Raw genomic sequence first — 20,023 nt, forward strand, 5'->3', positions numbered from 1 at the left:
ATCAGACTCACCATCTTTCTGTCTTCTACTTGCTTGTACATTTACCATTTTAGCTCTACATTGTAGTGATGGGCGATACTGCAAATTTCGGTATCGATCCAATACCAAGTAAATACAGGGCCAATATCGCCGATATCGATACCGATACCAATACTTTTTCATTTTAAAAGCATGCACTTGAACTTTTATGCACTTTCCTGTGCTAGAGCAGTGTGTCATGATTTATGAGGTGAATGCATCATTAATATGCTAACTCTGAATACGTTTTCATGACTACTAGGCCTAAATATTTTGTGATATGTGCTCTCAACTCGCCTGTAATTAGTCAGTGACTTTTACAAAACTATCCTAATTATAGTATTAGCCTACTACTAGCCTACTAGTACTAACACTTTTGATCAATTTAATGCATTGATCCTTGTTGAATAAAAATATTAATTTCATTAAAAAAATCTTACTGACGTCAACATTTTGAAACGTTATGTACACTTTTGGTTTGTTTATTGCGAAATAACTCCTGCATCGAGCATCGAACGCTCTCTGTGATTGAATGGTTTCGTCTTGTATCCAGATGACTAGGAGAAAGTTATCCTACACAATTATATGCTAACATTCGCTTATTTTTCCACTTAGAAGCTTATTTTACGCACTGAATTGCGTGCTAAATTAATAAAAAATTACTGGTAAAAAAACACACATTTGGATCGATATTTTTATGTGAGGATCGATCCTTTTCGATACCACGTCAGTATCGAAGTATCGATGCTTCAGGATCGATCCGCCCATCACTACTACATTGCCTAATACTTGCTCTTGCCATCTGTCCTTCAAATGTCTATTGCTGTGTCACATACTTCAGTACATATTACATAAAATATTGTGTAAGTTGTTAGAAAGTATTCCAGTACTGGGACATTAAAGGGTTAGTTCACCTAAAAATTCAAAATTACTTACCTTTGTGTTGTGCCAAACCTATTTGACTTTTATTTATCGTCGAAACACAAATGAAGATATTTTAATTGAAATCTTAGAGATTTCTGTCCCTCCACTGACAGCCCACGCAACTACCACTTTGTCGCTTGAAAAAGTTCATAAAGAGATCATAATTATTCCATGAATCGAGCAGTTTAGTCCAAATTTTCTGAAGACACTTGATCACTTTTTGATTAACAGATATAATTTAGTCTTTTATTCACATATAAACATTGATCAGCGATCATAAACAGAAGCTCAGCACACAATTTTTTGGGGGATTTTCCCAGAGATTGCTACGTCACTCCACACGTTTACAAATGGTATTGTTTTCCTTCACATGTGAAATTTATACATGTCTGTTTTTCTCTTTCTCACAGATGTTGACATTTTTAAATGTTTTATAAGACATGCAGTGATTGTACGCTTGCAATTTGCTGTGACAGCTTCTACCTTACATACTCGGCCATGTTTTGTTCAACTGCAAAAGTCAGTGTATCATAAACACGGGACTCAAAGCTACACTCACTCTATGGCACATGCTTATTCTGTTTCTCTTTTGGTTCAGGTGGTCCTCTGACTGTCACTGATGCAAATCTAGCCCTTGGCCGCCTGCTGCCTTCCTTCTTCCCAAAAATCTTTGGCCCTGGAGAAAATGAGCCTCTCTCATCTGAGGAAACCATGAAGCATTTCCGCAAACTCACACAAGAAATTAACCTCTTCCTTTCAACTAACCAATCATCTAGTAGTGCTTCTGGAAGACACCACTCAGAAATGAGTGTAGAGGATGTTGCTATGGGCTTCATCAGTGTGGCCAATGAGGCCATGTGCCGGCCAATCAGAGCGCTGACACAGGTACAGCGCACTATTCTGTTATATTCTGTTTTTATAGTTTAGATAAGAGAATATGTATGGTCTTTCTATCCTTTAGCAGGAATTTCCAGGCTGGTTGTTGTGACAAAATTAGAAATAAGTTACCACCACCAACAAAAACATTGAATCTTCTTGAGACTGAAAAACCAGAGTCTGTTCAAAATAAACTTGTTTAGGTACTTAGCCACTGAACTTATCTAGGGAGCCACTTGTTGATTTGATAACAAGATTACACTGAGATCAAGGACAAAGCGAACACGGGCAGCTCTCATACACTGCATTAATAGTTCCTGTTTCTGTGAACAGAATTTGTGCACTGCACATATAACCAATCCGCTGATATTTACATACTAGTAACATAATTTCATTTCAGAATCATAACCTGTCAAATCGGCTAGTGAGTTGACATACATTTCACATTTGGCTGGGTGATGGGTGTTATGGCCATGTACAGACTAAAGTTTCAGAAGTGACAAATGCATTTAAATGTACGGAACACGACTCACTCCCGAAACTGCGAGTGCTGGCGTCTCGGGTGTTTGGTCTCCGCAATTCTGACTAAAGAAACAATATAGCATCAAAAGACTCGTTATGCTCAGCAATTATACTTGAGCACAGTCAGTGGAGGTGTTTTGTATGGCTTATGCTTGGAAAGGCTGCTCACACTTGCAGTTTTGCATGTCCACTTATTATAATCGTTTTTGGGCTTGTTGTTTTGCTCATAAAGCTATTGAGTTTATGAAGTTATTAAAGTGAGCAGGTGTGGGTATTTTCAGCATAAAGCACTTGGATTTATGTCGGTTTATTGTGGGCTTGTTCTTGTTTGCTGTTTTTCTTGCAAGATCTGGAACACGAATGAGTCGAGGCTTGTACCACTTTCACTGTTATTTAAGCACATACAGAAGAGAGAAACATCTCTGATGCACGTTAAAATACGTCATTAGCAACTAGTTGTTCAGTTCGGTTCCGTACACACTGCGTAGAATTTTTGCATAGCATTTTTCAGGAGTTAATCCGGTTGTAGTATGCGGTTGTCACTCCCATAAATTACTGGTTTGTGTGTGTACAGAACAGAACCTCTATAAAGTAGTTTAACATAACATCAGATCAGATTTGACCTTGTACTTGTTTCTTGTGTTATCCTTGTGAAAGGAATTGTTCGTCTTTGTTATCTTTAATCAGAATGTAATAACTATTTCACTGATAATAACAGCTGTGTTGCCCAACAGTTGCCCAACAGCTGTGTAGATTTTTTTATTTTTATTTTATTTTTTACAATTTTGGAATGTAAAGCCCACCATCCAATCAATTGCTGTTTTACAGGACGGGTATCTAAATTTGTCTTTTGAAAATCAGCTCTCTCTCAACAGGCTAAAGGGCATGATACATCTGAGCATGTGCTGGCATGTTTTGGAGGAGCTGGTGGTCAACACGCTTGTGCCATCGCAAGAGCCTTAGGCATGAAGACTGTCTTCATACACAAGTATGTCTATATGTTTATATATGTGCATTATCTGTGTGTTTTAGTGTGTTCAGCATTTGTCGCATGCTTGAATGGGATGACAATGAGATGCTTTTTCCATAATCTGTTGTTCTGTGAGTAAATTAATTTGTGAATGGCTGATGGTCATCAAATTTGTCTTATACATGCAGGGTGTGTGCATGACGCTGTCTACCAAATTTTGTGATTGGCTCACAAAAATGTATATAATATATATTATCAATAATCTCAATTACCTGTTATTCTGAATCTATGGGTGGACCTGACTCAGAATTTTTTTTCTTCCTGCCATTGTGAACTTTGTTTGAACCCCTCCTAGGTCATTTATCTGACTCGCTTGAAGTTTGATGTATCATCTACCCTCAAGTCAATTCATTGGCGGATGTGGTCCATAATGACTGATTGCTCTGTATCTTGTGGTACACATGGAAAATCTCATTAGTTTTTAATAACAGTGTGCACTATAACTTAAGAAAATGAAGAATTGTGCAACTGTGATCACAAAAGTTTTAATATGACATTGAAAAACTGTGTTCACATCATGTTCTCTTCACATGTCCTTAGACCCCAACGATTGGCTTCAGGGCCTAAAATTAACTCTTACCAAGCGCCAAATGTGAGTCAATCACCAGTTGGCCAGTAACATTTTTATGAATCCTAATGCAATGATTTGAGAACATAAACGTGAACGACGCTCAGGACAGTTGATGGGGCAGTGCTGCATCGTCATGAAAGTTTGAGCCTTGCCAATTTAAATATTCAAGAAGATGAAATTATGTAAAATTATAATTATGTATTATATGTTATACTAAATTATGTAAAAAAAAATGCTCGTCTTGGCGAGTATCCTAGTAAACATATTCAGTTATGGCTTAAGTGAACGTAAACAGTCAAGAAAGACAACACATACAGTATACAGTATCAGTAAATTGGATCTCTCCATTATATCTTAAAGTGACAGCAGCCTAATATTCCCGCTGATGTCTGTTTTTAATGTTAATCAAACAAAAGACAAAGAAAAAATCTCTCTCCCTGCTCTTGACTGAAAAACTTGTGTATATTTATTAAGGATTCATCTGTTTAATTTATACAGTGAAGACTATATGCAGTTTTATTTTACATTTGATTAGGGCTGGGTGATATATCGCATGACATTGTTAGGCGCATCTCGTCAGTAAAGCCGGTTCCTTGATTAGTAGTAAAGGACGTATCGCCCGCTGGACGTATCGCCCGCGATATTAATGCGATATGGCTCAGCTTGTCAGTTAACTACGGCTCTTTGTAGTAAATGCCGCTCCATCTGAAAGCAGGTGATGGCGATTTACTACTAATCAAGGAACTGGCTTTACTGACGAGATGCGCCTAAAAATGTCATGCGATATATCGCCCAGCCCTACATTTGATTACTTTATTCAATTTATATACCTGAAAACTACTGTTAGAGCTACCTGAAAAACCTTAAAAGCACTGTTTAATTTTTTAATCTTTGTTCTACTGTATTTATGTGTGCTATTGCTTGTAATTTGATTACTTGTTCTTGTTTACTTAAAAATGTTTTAAATTTATATTAGTTAGGCTAGTAGTTTTAGCTTTGGTCTCGAAATTGGAATAGAGAATAGTGAATTTTTACTGGTATGGTGTCATTACTGCCCGTTTTTGCAAAAACAATTTCATTGCCATTGTCATGTGTGGCAAAAAGTTAGTTTTAGGCCCTGATTGGCTGCATTTCATATGTATATTTATACTGTATTTAAAAATTAAGTGCTTTATGAGAACTGACAACCATGCCTGCTGGGGAGTCTTTATGAGCCATTTAGAATAAGAACACTGGCATGAAGTGCTGAAGTTTTTAAATGAATTGGTGATAGTACAATACTCTCTTTTTTTACTGTTACTGTAGATACAGCGGAGTGCTGTCAGCATATGGTTTGGCTTTGGCTGATGTGGTGGAGGAGATTCAGGAACCGTGTTCTCTACAGTATGAAGCCGGCTCATACTCCAAGCTGGACCGCAGGATAGAGGAACTCTCTCAACGATGCGACCAAATACTGAGCAAACAAGGCTTTAGCAGGTCACTCTCAAGGATAAAGTCACATTGAAAAGCTTCTCTTTTTGCTCATCTGGTGTATCATTATCTTTTAACAAAGACAAATGAAAATGCAACAAAATATTATTGTAATAATAAGTTGATAATTACATGATTGTGTCTGTACAGTTCTCAGATCAGTATAGAAGTGTTCCTGCACCTGCGCTATGAGGGCACAGATTGCGCGCTCATGATCACGGCTGCAGGTCACCCAAGTAACGCCCACTCCTGTCGCTCGGGAGACTTTCGCACGGCCTTCACTAAACGGTACTGCTGTTTATATTGTGAATGGTCAAAAATGACTTGATGCATCCTCTTCTGTTTCTCTGCTTCTACATCAGATATCTGAAAGAGTTTGGCTTCACCATCACAGATCGGCCAATCATGGTGGATGATATCCGTGTGCGTGGTTCTGGGAAGTCTGGAATTAGGTCAAAAGTTCAGCCAAAAGCAGAGCAGAAATCTCTAAGACCTATTAAGGTATTAAAAAACAAATGCAAACCTAACGCCCGTTTCACACATACTCCGTTTGCAGTGCGTATGCGGTGCGTGTTGCGGTGCAGGAGCAGCACGCGCCAAAGTGCTTTCACATATGCTGCGTTTGCAGTGCATAACTGATCCGTGGCTGTACCACAAACACATACTTACTATTTTTATTTCAAATCCAGAAGTTATGCAGCAACTTTTATTAAAAAAAAAGATTCTCTTTGTACACATATGCACGCTTTAATAGACGTATGCACGTTTAAACACAATTTAAACAACGTAGGCCTGTTATTCCATGCATTACTTCTACTTATATTAAGTTGCTCAAGCAAGTGGTCAAATTTAACCATGTACTTATTAAAATCGCTAACATTTTAAATTAAAACTTAAAATTGACAAAAACAGCCGACTCCTATGCCTTTTCTTTTGCATTTAAATTTTAATACAGTAAATCTTGCATGTCACAAAGAACTTGTTTTTCCTCCTCCACGAGTGAGACAAGTGTTGTTCATTATGTCACCTTGTTGAGGTAAATTGTAGTTTTCCTTGCTTTACCCAAGTCTTAAAGTAAAAAGATGACTGTGAAAAAAAGTAGTATTTAATTAAATACATTTATGGTGAGATTGCTACATTTTATTTAATTAAACACATTTATGGTGAAATTACTACATTTTCAGGTCAATCTGTGTTCATTTTGACCACGGAACATGCGCTTTCACTTTAATTCAGCGTTTGCAGCACAGCAAAAATAGACTCGGTGCGGAAACGATCGCGGCACTGCTGTATACACACCGCAACTGGAACGGATCGACAGACTGCAACCGTGTGCAGTGTGAAAGCTCTGACCTGTTAACATGGGTACGGAAAAAAATACGCACCGCATACAAACGGAGTATGTGTGAAACGGGCGTAACCATATATTTTAAAGGGGGGGTGAAATGCTATTTCATGCATACTGAGTTTTTTACACTGGTAAAGAGTTGGATTCCCATGCTAAACATGGACAAAGTTTCAAAAACTAAGTTGTACGTTTGAAGGAGTATTTTTGTTCCAAAAATACTCCTTCCGGTTTGTCACAAGTTTCGGAAAGTTTTTTTCGAGTATGGCTCTGTCTTACGTAAGATAGGGCGGAATTTCCTTATATGGGTCCTAAGGGCACTTCTCCGGTAAGATTGCGGCCGCGCGCGCACTCGTAGACCAGAGCAAGAGAGTGAAAGCAGTTCGCCATCAAAGCGCCCTGCCCGGCTTTTGGGAAGTCAATGTCACCAAAGAAGTGTGTTTTTGGTTGCCAGGGCAAGACAACCCTGCACAGATTCCCAAAGAACCCAGCGTTAAGGAACCCGTGGATGGAGTTTGTTTTCCTGAGCATAAACGGAGTTGTGTAAAGACTGTTGTTCCCTGCATTTCGACGATGATTGTTTTATAAACAAAGCCCAGATCTACGGATTTGCAGATCGTCTAATGCTTAAGGATCGAGCAGTCACAATGATAAAAATTCGCGGTCGTGCGTTGGAACCGGACGGTGAGTAAAACTGTTTGTTGAACAAATGTCTCTGTGTGTTGTCACTAGCTTGGCGCGTTAGCACAGCTAAGCTTCGCCCACACGGCCCGCCCCCAGCCGCTCGGTTTTTTCCGGAAAGACTCGGTACAGCCTATCTTTATGTTAAAAATTTAATAAAACAAAATACTTTTTGGAGATATGAAGGATGCAATATTACTCTATAGGTACTCAAGATTAACAGGAGATTGAGTGAAAATGAGCATTTCACCCCCCCTTTAAAAGAATAAAGAAGAAAATACTGAAACTGCTCCTCAGATAGCTGTAGATGTTAGGAAGTCAAGTCCCTTTTCACATTTCTGTGGTTCTCAGAAGCTTACCGAACTATGATGACCTTCGTTTCTATGGTGAATGGAAATTACAACAAATATAATTTGTATGTTTTTATTTGCTCCAATAGCAAAAAGAAAAAACTCTGCAAACGCATTTTACTATTACTTTACAAAAAGCAGAAAAATCTAGAGAGATTGATTGCATTGGTCAGAAGAGTGAAAGATGTAAAATTTTCATCAATACTTCAGCTGTTGTTAATAACTCTGGAAACGTGTCATCACAGTCTGTGAAAAGGGTCTTTGCCTTGACTTTACTGTTATCGGCTATGATGGAGTTTGACCTGTGTAGTCCATTAAAGCACAGTTAGTGTTGGTGATTTGGGGTACACTAAAATTGGTCGCACAACGGATGAGAAGTGCCTCGTCGTGGCTAGGAAAACTCTCAGGTATTTCATCATGTTCAGTTCAAGGCAGCAGTCCAAAGCAATGCTTGTAATCCCAAAACAGGCAAAAGTTCACTTAAAGAGTGAACAAAATGGCTTTGAAGTTTGGTGTTTTAAAAGCAGCGCAAACAAAAAAATAGAAAGAATGATCTATATTATTAAAGTTCTCTATATGAAGGATATAGACTTTATTCTAGCCACACAACGCACAATCTTTCAGCCCAGGGTGAAGTCACCTGCTGCACTTCTCGTCTGGTGTGCGACCCCCTTAACAGTCAAAGTTTGGGACATATTTGTGCTGCCATCCCAGATTCCACCTCTGCTCTCTTTGGTCATTAGACCAACTTCTTGAGGTATTGAAGATGTTCACAGGCATGCAAAGCGCTTTTTGTTGGAAAAATATTTGGCTACAAAACTTTAAAGAAGACATTAAATAAAAAGGTTTTTAAGATCATATAAGAAACATTCTTAGTAGTGCATCTTGCCTTACCATAGATTACCACTTGCTTTACACGTATTCGATTTTTTTTATTGTGGCTGTTATTAATAAAATTATTAATAAAAAGGAATTATACAGGAATGTTATTAACTTTTTAACTTTTTTAGGTGACCCAGTGTTACTTTGAGGACCGTTATCTGGACACCAGTGTGTATCTGTGGGAGAATCTTTCCTGTGATCACAGCATCCAGGGACCAGCCATCATTATTGATAAGAACAGGTGTGTGTGATTTCCTGAAAGTATCTAAATATTATATTATACATAGTCATTATGCTTGCCACTTTAAACTTTTGCTAATTTTGGGGGTTTGATCAAACCTGTCAAAGTTTGGTATGTGTGTCATCCTGCAGCATTTGCTCCAGATACGATGAATAATGAATGATTCCTCAGATCATGTGTCTTGTTGAGGAGATTTGGGGAGCTGCACCCACAGTACTTGACAGAACACCAGACCATTATCTGACAGCAGCACTAATTTCATTTTGTATCCGGCCCAACCCGCGTAACAAAGCCCACGATCGATCTGAACCGCACATGCAGATCTCACCCTATGTTGGACGTCTGTTAAAAATGGCACATGGCTGACAGACTGCCTCAGACTTTTCTCTTTTCCGGTCGCGTGAGGTTCGCAAGAAAAGAACAAGAGCACAATGTGATCATAAAAATGGACTGAATTATGATGTGCATTTGCTGTACAAAGCGTATTTACGTGCAGCTTCAGTGAGAAAATTCAACAAACATACTCCTTTGCCTCTTCTTTTTGGTTTTAGTTTAATGTATATAAAGCAGCAAGTTATCAGTGTTATTGTCACGTACTGCTCTGAGACACAAAGTTGAGGATCCACATGCAGTTTGAGTAATCCAGAATCGTTATCAAACACAGACAAAGGGTCAAGCACAGGAAGGCAGTCCAAACAAACAGGCAGGGGTCAGAGGCAAAAAGGGAATCCAAGAAACAGGCAAAAATCCACGAACCAAGAGACAAAGAAACCAGGGAGAATTCTCAGAAAAGCAGTGTAAACACTAAACAAGACTTCACAGGGAATGACAGAAAGAACCAGGCTTATATAGGGTGAGCAAACAAGAAGATGAGACACAGGTGAAAACAATGAGTGTTGATGAGTCCAGGCAGAGAAATATGGGAGATGTAGTTTGTGAGGGAATGACAATATGAGGGAATGACGTCTGTTGTGGAGTGCCCTCTGGTGGCTCTCAAGGGCATTACAGCTGGTGATTGTTACAGTTATTTTAGGATTATATATATAATATTATAGTTTACAGTAGTATAGTATATTTACAGTTTTCGTTTTCATTTTACTTCATATTTTAATAGTTTAATGTAGTAATTTTAGGTTTTTTAAATATTGCTATGTATATTTTTTTCTGTTTTAGATTTAGCTTTTATTTATTTCTAGTTAGTAATTTTAGTGCTTCAACTTAAACTTTTTATTTCATTCTTTTTGTTTAGTTTGTTTTTTGTTTATTTCATCTTTATTTTAATTAACAGGATTAACTGGATTATTATTGCCAAACGTTTTTTGCAAGTGTAAACTTGCACACTAAAAGCAAAATATATAAATAACTTGTGTCTTAAAACAATTTATTTATTTATGTTTGGTAAACAAACTAGCATGCCAAAAACTTCTGCACAGTACCGTGTTCTTCACCTTCTTTGGGAATAATTGGGCTGCACTTTATTTTAAGGTGATATTGTTACAGTGTACAGTAATTACACAAATAAGCACTGCGTAATATTAACTACATGTACTTACTATTGTCAGGCTTCCTGGGTGGATGAAGTAGGAGGCGAACACGAAGATGCAGAATCCAAGGTTTTAATTCTCAATAATCACAAATACAAAGAACAGGGAGCGAGTGCAAAGAACATAGATAGAACCTAACATAAACATTGACCGACCAGTGAAGACTGAAACACTCAGGGCTTAAATACAGGGGAGAACAGATCAGGGAAACAAGACACAGCTGACAAGACTAACGAGGAACCAGGTGATACAAATGAACTAATGAGGGTAACCATGGAAACCAAGGAGTGGCGGGAAAACAGAACAAAGGAAGACATGTGACCAGTGACAAAAAACACTCAGACAGAACAGAATTGTGACATAACTCCCCCCTCCCGGTAGGCGCGTCCTCGCGCCGTAGAAAGACCAAAGGGGTGGGAGGGTGGGCCCCCTGGAGGCTGACGGGGAAGACAAGGCAAGGGAGACAAGGCAGGAAGCCTCCAGGGCGGAGCAGACTGTGGGTGTGGCCACGGTGGAGCAGACCCTTCGGGTGGCCACGGCGGTGAGGACCCTTCGGGCGGCCACGGCGGTGAGGACCCTTCGGGCAGCCATGGCGGTGAGGATCCGTCGGGCGGCCACGGCGGTGAGGACCCTTCAGGCGGCCATGGCGGTGCGGACCCTTCGGGTGGCCAGGGCGGTGATGTCCCCTCAGGCGACCACGGCGGTGAGGACCCTTCGGGTGGCCGTGGTCCCTCAAGTGGCCAGGATGGAGGCCTTTGGCCCCCCCCAAAAAAAATACTTGGGGAAAGTCCCGGGTACCAGAGAAGGATGGTTATAAACAGTCTCTGACCAGGCTGATGGGGACCGTGAAGAGGGCTCGGTGCTGGGCAGATCCAGCGATGAGGGCTCTGTGCTGGGCAGATCCAGCGATGAGGGCTTGGTGCTGGGCAGATCCAGCGATGAGGGCTTGGTGCTGGGCAGATCCAGCGATGAGGGCTCTGTGCTGGGCAGATCCAGCGATGAGGGCTCTGTGCTGGGCAGATCCAGTGATGAGGGCTCTGTGCTGGGCAGATCCAGTGATGAGGGCTCTGTGCTGGGCAGATCCAGTGATGAGGGCTCTGTGCTGGGCAGATCCAGCGATGAGGGCTTGGTGCTGGGCAGATCCAGCGATGAGGGCTCTGTGCTGGGCAGATCCAGCGATGAGGGCTCTGTGCTGGGCAGATCCAGCGATGAGGGCTCTGTGCTGGGCAGATCCAGCGATGAAGAAGGCTCTGGGCTGGACGGGACCAGCGGCGAAGGCTCTGGGCTGGACGGGACCAGCGGCGAAGGCTCTGGGCTGGACGGGACCAGCGGCGAAGGCTCTGGGCTGGACGGGACCAGCGGTGAAGAGGGCTTTGAGCTGGGCGGGACCAGCGGCGAAGAGGGCTTCGAGCTGGGCGGGACCAGCGGCGAAGAGGGCTTCGAGCTGGGCGGGACCAGCGGCGAAGAGGGCTTCGAGCTGGGCGGGACCAGCGGCGAAGAGGGCTCTGAGCTGGGCAGTACCAGCGGCGAAGAGGGCTCTGAGCTGGGCGAAACCAGCGGCGAAGAGGGCTCTGAGCTGGGCGGGACCAGCGGCGAAGAGGGCTCTGAGCTGGGCAGTACCAGCGGCGAAGAGGGCTCTGAGCTGGGCGAAACCAGCGGCGAAGAGGGCTCTGAGCTGGGCGGAACCAGCGATGAAGAGGGCTCTGAGCTGGACGGAACCAGCGGCGAAGGAAGCTCTGAAAAAAGGTAAATTAAGTCCTTCTCGTCCGGACTCTGGCTGAGGACAGGAACAGGAGATACTGGGCGGAAAGTCTCTGGCTTGACGGGCACGACGCTGTCAGTCACAGGTGCAGCGGGCATAACGCTCACAGTCTCAGGGGCGGCGGGCATGACGCATACTGCCTTGGCTTCGGCAGATCTGGCGTGAAGTGCAGGCTCGGCTGGACTGGCGTGAAGTGCAGGCTCGGCTGGACTGGCGTGAAGTGCAGGCTCGGCTGGACTGGCGTGAAGTGCAGGTTCGGCTGGACTGGCGTGAAGTGCAGACGGTGACATGGCGTGCCATGGAAGGAAGCTCTCCAGACAACAGAACATAGATAGAACCTAACATAAACATTGACCGACCAGTGAAGACTGAAACACTCAGGGCTTAAATACAGGGGAGAACAGATCAGGGAAACAAGACACAGCTGACAAGACTAACGAGGAACCAGGTGATACAAATGAACTAATGAGGGTAACCATGGAAACCAAGGAGTGGCGGGAAAACAGAACAAAGGAAGACATGTGACCAGTGACAAAAAACACTCAGACAGAACAGAATTGTGACAACTATAGGGTTATGGTTTGGGATAGGATTTGGTTTAGGTTAGTTACTTTTAATTATGCAAAATAAACAGTTAAACGTAACATGTACTTCCTATAGTAATAACAATGTCACCTTAAAGCTGCAGTCCGTACATTTTCTTTTTTCGTGTGTGTTAAAAATTAGCAAAAACTATATAATGAGCAAATACATCATGAATTCATTTTTCACAATTCATTTAAACGTGTTTTTGTCTTATCCTGAATCACTATGGTACACCTATAATAAATGTTATTATCTCTGATGGGGATGAATCTGTTTACCGGGGTGAAGTGGAACAGCTTGCGAGGACAATAACCTAATCCTCAATACATCTAAGTCCGAAGAGATGATAGTGGACTTTAGAAAGAAGGCAGTCCAGCACCTTCCCCTCTCCATCAATGGTCAGGTTGTTGAGAGGGTCTCCTCCTCCTGTTTCTTGGGCACCACCATACAACGGTCCCTCTCATGGGACCTGAACATCAGTCTCATTATAAGCAAAACCCATCAGAGACTCTATTTCCTCCGTCAGTTAAGGAAATTTGGGGTTAGCCAGAAAGGCATGACTCATTTCTACCGAGCCGTCATAGAAAGCGTGCTGGCCTTCTCGGTAACGCGACCAGTCAGGATAAGCAACAGCTAGAGAAAGTAGTGCGTAGAGCCTCCAAGATCATTGGCTGTAGTCTGCCTACCATAGCCTCACACTACGACACCAGAATTATCAGGAAGTCGAGAAACATCACCACCGACCCCTACCACCCAGCACATCACCTGTTCACTCTTCTGCCATTAGGGAAGAGGTACAGAAGCATCATCAGCAGAACATCAACGCTTCAGAGATAGCACCTATCTCCAAGCCATGCGATTCTTAAACATGGCGTAATGTTTGAATGTTTAATTTAAGTTTTCATGAACTTGTGGGACTACACCCCCCACTGCACTAGGGTCAATCTTAATTTCCATATGCATGCATTATGATTATTTGCCTTGTGCCTCTTGCACCAAGCACTTTAATGGGCTGGTTCATAACCCGTTGACGCACTTAAAGGAATAGTTCACTTTAAAATGAAAATTCTGTCATCATATACTCACCCTCATGTTGTTTCAAACCTGTATGAATTTCTTTCTTCTGCTGAACAGAAAGGAAGATATTTAGAAGAATGTCAGTAACCAGACAGTTTCTGGGTCCCATTGACTTCCATAGTATATTTTCTACTATGGAAGTCAATGGGACCCAGAAACTGCCTGGTTACTGACATTCTTCTAAATATCTTCCTTTCTGTTCAGCAGAAGAAAGAAATTCATACAGGTTTGAAACAACATGAGGATGAGTATATGATGACAGAATTTTCATTTTAAAGTGAACTATTCCTTTAATGTGCAATATGTGTTGTTCATGTCTGTGCATTTGATGTCATTGGGTGGTATATGTGAGGTATATGTGTGGAATATGTTTTAAACTGGTTTGGGTCGTACCACTGCGGAGTAGCCCAGTGCCTGCGTGACTCGTCATAGATATAAACAGAGAGAAGTAGCTCCTGCTACAATGTTCTTCCGCAAGACTCATGCAGTTCTGTTTATTAAGTGATAGAGCGCCAAAATTTAAGGATTGCAGCTTTAAAATAAAGTGTTACCAATAAATGTTATGATGGCTTTTGCCCCTCTTCAAGCTTTCAATAAAAATATCTTAAAAGTAGAGGGTTTAACTCTTCTCTAAACTGTACAGGTGCTGGTCATAAAATTAGAATATCATCAAAAAGTTCATTTATTTCAAGAATTCAACTTAATAGGTGAAACTAATATATTATATAGACTCATTACATGCAAAGTGAGATAATTCAAGCCTTTATTTGTTATAATTTTGATGATTATGGTTTACAGCTTATGAAACCCACGAAATCAAAATCCCAGAAAATTAGAATATTACATGAAATCACACAGTAATTACACAGTAATACCATGGTCATTGAACCAGGTTTTGGTTCTTTTGGCAGTGTGGGCCGGTGCAAATCCTGCTGGAAAATGAAGTCAGCATCTCCATAAAGCTTGTCTGCTAAAGGAAGCATGAAGTGCTCTGGAAATGTCCTGGTAGACGGCTGCGTTGAGTGGACAGCACAGTGGACCAACACCAGCCGATGACATGGCTCCCCAAACCAACACAGACTGTGGAAACTTCACACTGGACTTCAAGCATCTTGGATTGTGTGCCTCTCCATTCTTCCTCCAGATTCTGGGACCTTGGTTTCCAAATGAGATGCAAAATTTGCTCTCATCAGAAAAGAGGACTTTGGTCCACTGTGCTTTATTAAATCCAGAGTCAACGCAGCCGTCTACCAGGACATTTTCAGAGCACTTCATGCTTCCTTCATTTTCCAGCAGGATTTGCACCTGCCCACACTGCCAAAATAACCAAAACCTGGTTTAATGACCATGGTATCACTGTGTAATTACTGTGTGATTTCATGTAATATTCTAATTTTCTGGGATTTTGATTTCGTGGGTTTCATAAGCTGTAAGCCATAATCATCAAAATTATAACAAATAAAGGCTTGAAATATCTCACTTTGCATGTAATGAGTCTATAGAATATATTAGTTTCACCTGTTAAGTTGAATTCTTGAAATAAATCAACTTTTTGATGATATTCTAATATTATGACCAGCACCTGTCGATGTCCTTTCAAAGGGAAGCTGTCACTATCTGTTTCTGTCTCCAGCTCTTCCATCGTAATCGGTGAATTTGCCAATTGAGGGTTGATCTAAGGCGTTTAGAAATATTCTCATTGTTTCTGTAACCATATTTTTTTTTTTTTTTTTTTTTTTATATACAGGTATATATATATAATGATAATATTTCTTCTTTTGCCAGCACGATTCTCGTGGAGCCGGCGTGTGTGGCTCATCTGACAGAGGATGGTGACGTGTGTATTGATGTCGGTATGGGAACGCAGTGTGTCGTAGGAACTGAACTCAACACCATCCAGTTGTCCATCTTCTCCCATCGCTTCATGAGCATCGCAGGTTTGATGGGACAGAAAAAAGTTTGGAATGAATGAAGAGTGTGTAAATGTGAAATCTGATCAGTGTATAGTGGGCTGTCTATGTTATTAACTGTAAGTGCACTGATGCTTTCTGGTTCCTCAAACACAGAGCAGATGGGTCGTGTCCTGCAGAGAACCTCCATATCCACCAATATAAAGGAGCGTCTGGATTTTTCCTGTGCTGTGTTTGGTCCAGATGGAGGTTTGGTGTCTAATGCTCCTCACATCCCTGTTCATCTAGGGGCCATGCAGGAGACTGTACAGTTCCAGGTACACAAACACACAAATATACAACACACAATTGTTGAATTCTTGATTGTTGTAGCCAGTGTTGGGTTAAGTTACTTTTTAAAAAAGTAATGTATTACAATATTTCGTTAGTCCCTAAAAAAAGGTTACATTACTTTTTTACATTACTCTTTTTCTAACCTTGTCTGGGCTTGCTTTTTTGTTTTATAATAACAAAAAAAAATTGATGGCATCCCTGATAAATATGATAAAAAATGGCTGTAAAAAATAAATCTGCATTGTTTATCCTTTTGATCTTTCATTCAAAAAATTCGCAAAAATCTAACCTTTCATTGAAGTAAAAGAATTGAAATTGGGGGGTAAATCACATTATGAAATAAATGTTTTTCTCCAAAACACGCTGGCCATAATTGTTGGCACCCCTAGAATTTTTTATGAGAAAAATATCTCTGAAGTATATTCCCATTAATATTTACCTTTTTTAGCACACCAGGGTGACTAGGAACATGAAATTGTCCAGCTATGACTTCTTGTTTCACAGGAGTTTAAATATGAGGAAACACAAAGGCCAAATTCCCTTAATCATCCATCACAATGAGGAAAACCAAAGAATATAGTTCTGATGCGCAGCAAAAGATTGTTGAGCTTCACAAAATAGAAAGCAAACCCAGCTGATGTGTTTGGTGCAAACAGGGATGAAGAGTACCCCATGCCTACGGTTAAATACACTGCTGGATCTTATATGTTGTGGGCCTATTTATTTGCTGGAGGTCCTGGACATCTTGTTCAGATACATGGTATTATGGATTCTAGCAAATACAAACAGATAAAAAATCAAAACCTGACTGTCTCTGCTAGAAATCTTATAATGGGCCTGGTTGGATCTTCCATCAGGACAACGGTCCAAAACAAACATCAAAATCAACACAAAAATGGGCAACTGAGCACAAAATGAAGCTTCTGCCATGACCGTCCCAGTCCCCTAAACTGAACCATATAGAAAATGAGTGGGGTGAACTGAAGAGAAGAAGCACCAACATGAACTTGTGAATCTGAAGGATCTGGAGAGATTCTGTATGGAGGAATGGTCTCTGATCTCTTGTCAGGTGTTCTCCAAACTCATCAGGCATTATAGGAGAAAACTCAGATCTGTTATCTTGGCAAAAGGAGATTGCAGAAAGTGTTTAATAACAGGGTGCCAACAATTATGGCCAGCGTGTTTTGGAGAAAAACATTTATTTCATAATGTGATTTACCCCCCACTTTCAGTTCTTTTACTTCAATGAAAGGTTAGATTTTTGTGAATTTTTTGAAGGAAAGATCAAAAGGATAAACAATGCAGATTTATTTTTTACAGCCATTTTTTATCATATTTATCAGGGGTGCCATCAATTTTGGCCATGACTGTATATATATATATATATATATATATATATATATATATATATATATATATATATATATATATATTTGGCTAATGTAAAGGCCCTTTCACATCAAAAGTGAAATGAATAAACCTTTGAAGGAAATACAAATTCAACAAACCTTTCAGTCGTGCTGCCATTCTGGATTGCAGAAGAATAGGACGCAGGAGAATAAAGTTCAACACTCTTCAGCAATAAAAAACAAAAAGAAACTCATCTAAGAAAATGATCTAAGTAGTTTTTGCTTAATAGTATGGTTAAATTGGATCATCGAATGTCATCAGCAAAGACATTGGTTAATAAAGTGAGATGAAATACATAAAGTGTAACGGGGCGAACAAGACGTGAGGCGTGCGGATCCATGTGCAAGCTTTTATTTATAAACATGGTAAACAGGCAAAGGTCAGACAACGGTAAACAGGTATGGTACAGGCAAGACACAAGAGAGATCCTAGGGCAAGCGTGGGTCTACGATCGGTGAACAATATCCAACAGGGCAAGGCAGAGAGATAATCCAGGTACACAAGCAATGATCCAAACGAGGGGCAAACAGAGTCCGAAGGGCAAGGCAAAGGGTTAATCCAGGAAACACAGGCAGATATCAAAACACGAGAAAACAGGCAAGGCAAGACTTAAAACAACTGCGTGGGCTCCGTAGAGTAGCTATCACTATGATATGCGCTATACAATACTCGGCGATCACAGAGAGAAAGTCCAAGGCTTATAAAGAGTGTGTGATTGGGTGATAGTGATTGTGAGATAGTTCTCAGCTGGGAGCGTGATTAGTGTAATCAGCTGTGTGTGTCGTCCGTGCAATGGATGATGGGAAATGCAGTCCAGTGTGCTATGTGGTGTGAGTCAATATGATGGAGAAGCGACCTCTGGTGGCTATCGTGCAGAAGGCCACAGACCGGATTTGTGACATAAAGTATATTTATGTAGTTTACATTTTAATTATCGCAGGTTTGCAATTCACTGTTTTTATTCATTTTGAGGAATACTGAATATGTTTTTGTGCAAGAGAGATGAATAAATGCATGCTTACATTTAGTCTAGAACTACAATAACTCATCATATTACTCATATACATATGTGACCCTGGACCATGGGTCAGTTTGTTGAAATTGAGATTTATACATCATCTGAAAGCTGAATAAATACTTTTTTTGATGTATGGTTTGTTAGAATAGGACAATATTTGGCATAGATACAACTATTGAAAATCTGGAATCTGAGGGTGCAAAAAAATCGAAAAAATATTTACGGTAGGAAATTTACTAAATATCTTCATGGAACATGATCTTTACTTAATATCCTAATTATTTTTGGCATAAAAGAAAAATCGATAATTTTGACCCATACAATGCATTATTGTCTATTGCCACAAATATACCCGTGCGACTCATGACTGGTTTTGTGATCCAGGGTCACATATTTACAATGCATCATCTCACTCCCAACTTCTCTCAACATGGGGGCCGAAGAGGTCTCAGTCAATAAATAGGAAAACAAAGTAACTTGCATTACTTATTTGAAAAAGTAACTAAGATATTTTATTGTAAATTTAAAATGCGTTACATTATTAGTTACAGTACATTACAGTAATCTGATTATGTAACTTGCCTTACTTTTAATGCGTTACCCCCAACACTAGTTGTCACTCATTACGCCAACTTTTGGCCCTGCTTTCTGCCTTCTCATTCATTGTGCATGAAAATGTCACAAAATATCTGAAGTAGGACGTTCCAGTCACGGCTGCTAAGCAACAGCTCTTCTTGGACAATGAAGAGACTGTTTTATTGATAAAACATTATGATAGAATGTATCAACAGTTTAGACATGAAAGGATGAAATTTCATACTGTCATTTTTAGGACACCAGATAAGGCTTGTTTTGACGTCACTACCGAAGAAATATCAGATCATTTCAAAGTCTTTTATCAATGTGATTTCTTGCATTGTCTGTTTAGTGTTTGCTTTTAAACCTTTAAAACTAATCTGTATAATAAACAGGGTTACACTTTATTTGGTAACACTTTATTTTACAGTGTCCTTGTTACATATGTTTGTATCTACTTACCATAGTAATAACAGTAAATTATGCATAATTACATGCAACTAACCCTCAACCAAATCCTAATCCTAACCTTACCTTATAGTAAGTACATGTTAAGTACTATTACTCAGTACTTAAATATATAATTACACTGTAACAATGACACCTTAAAATAAAGTGTAACCCTTTATTTTAATCTGTCAGTGTTACAGTGTAATTATGCATTTAAGTACTGTGCAATAATAATTAACTACATGTACTTACTATATGGTTAGGTCTGGGGTTTGGTTTTGGTTTATGGTAAGTTGCATGTAATAATGCATAATTTATAGTTGTTACTACAGTAACTGCATGTAACGTGTAACAAAGATACTGTAAAATAGTGTTACCATAAACGGATGTTTGATAGTTATCGTACACATACTGTAAATAACACAAAATCTCTCTCTCTCTCTCTCTC

The 20,023-nt window shown here is 40.2% G+C and overlaps 1 protein-coding gene across 3 annotated transcripts in view; it reads left to right on the top strand.

The window, feature by feature from the left end:
• The window catches only part of oplah (5-oxoprolinase, ATP-hydrolysing), a 68,471-nt gene that overhangs the window by 34,666 nt on the left and 13,782 nt on the right, over window positions 1-20,023 (top strand). For all 3 annotated transcript variants that reach the window (XM_079850719.1, XM_079850717.1, XM_079850718.1), the window contains 8 exons: window positions 1,541-1,827; window positions 3,216-3,328; window positions 5,247-5,417; window positions 5,562-5,699; window positions 5,774-5,912; window positions 8,798-8,910; window positions 15,664-15,815; window positions 15,945-16,105. In XM_079850719.1, coding sequence (XP_079706845.1) covers window positions 1,541-1,827; window positions 3,216-3,328; window positions 5,247-5,417; window positions 5,562-5,699; window positions 5,774-5,912; window positions 8,798-8,910; window positions 15,664-15,815; window positions 15,945-16,105 — 1,274 coding nt within the window. The remainder of the gene's footprint in view (window positions 1-1,540; window positions 1,828-3,215; window positions 3,329-5,246; window positions 5,418-5,561; window positions 5,700-5,773; window positions 5,913-8,797; window positions 8,911-15,663; window positions 15,816-15,944; window positions 16,106-20,023) is intronic.

The sequence above is a fragment of the Squalius cephalus genome (genome assembly GCF_949319135.1).
Source record: "Squalius cephalus genome assembly, chromosome: 19".
Taxonomy (NCBI): Eukaryota; Metazoa; Chordata; class Actinopteri; order Cypriniformes; family Leuciscidae; genus Squalius; species Squalius cephalus.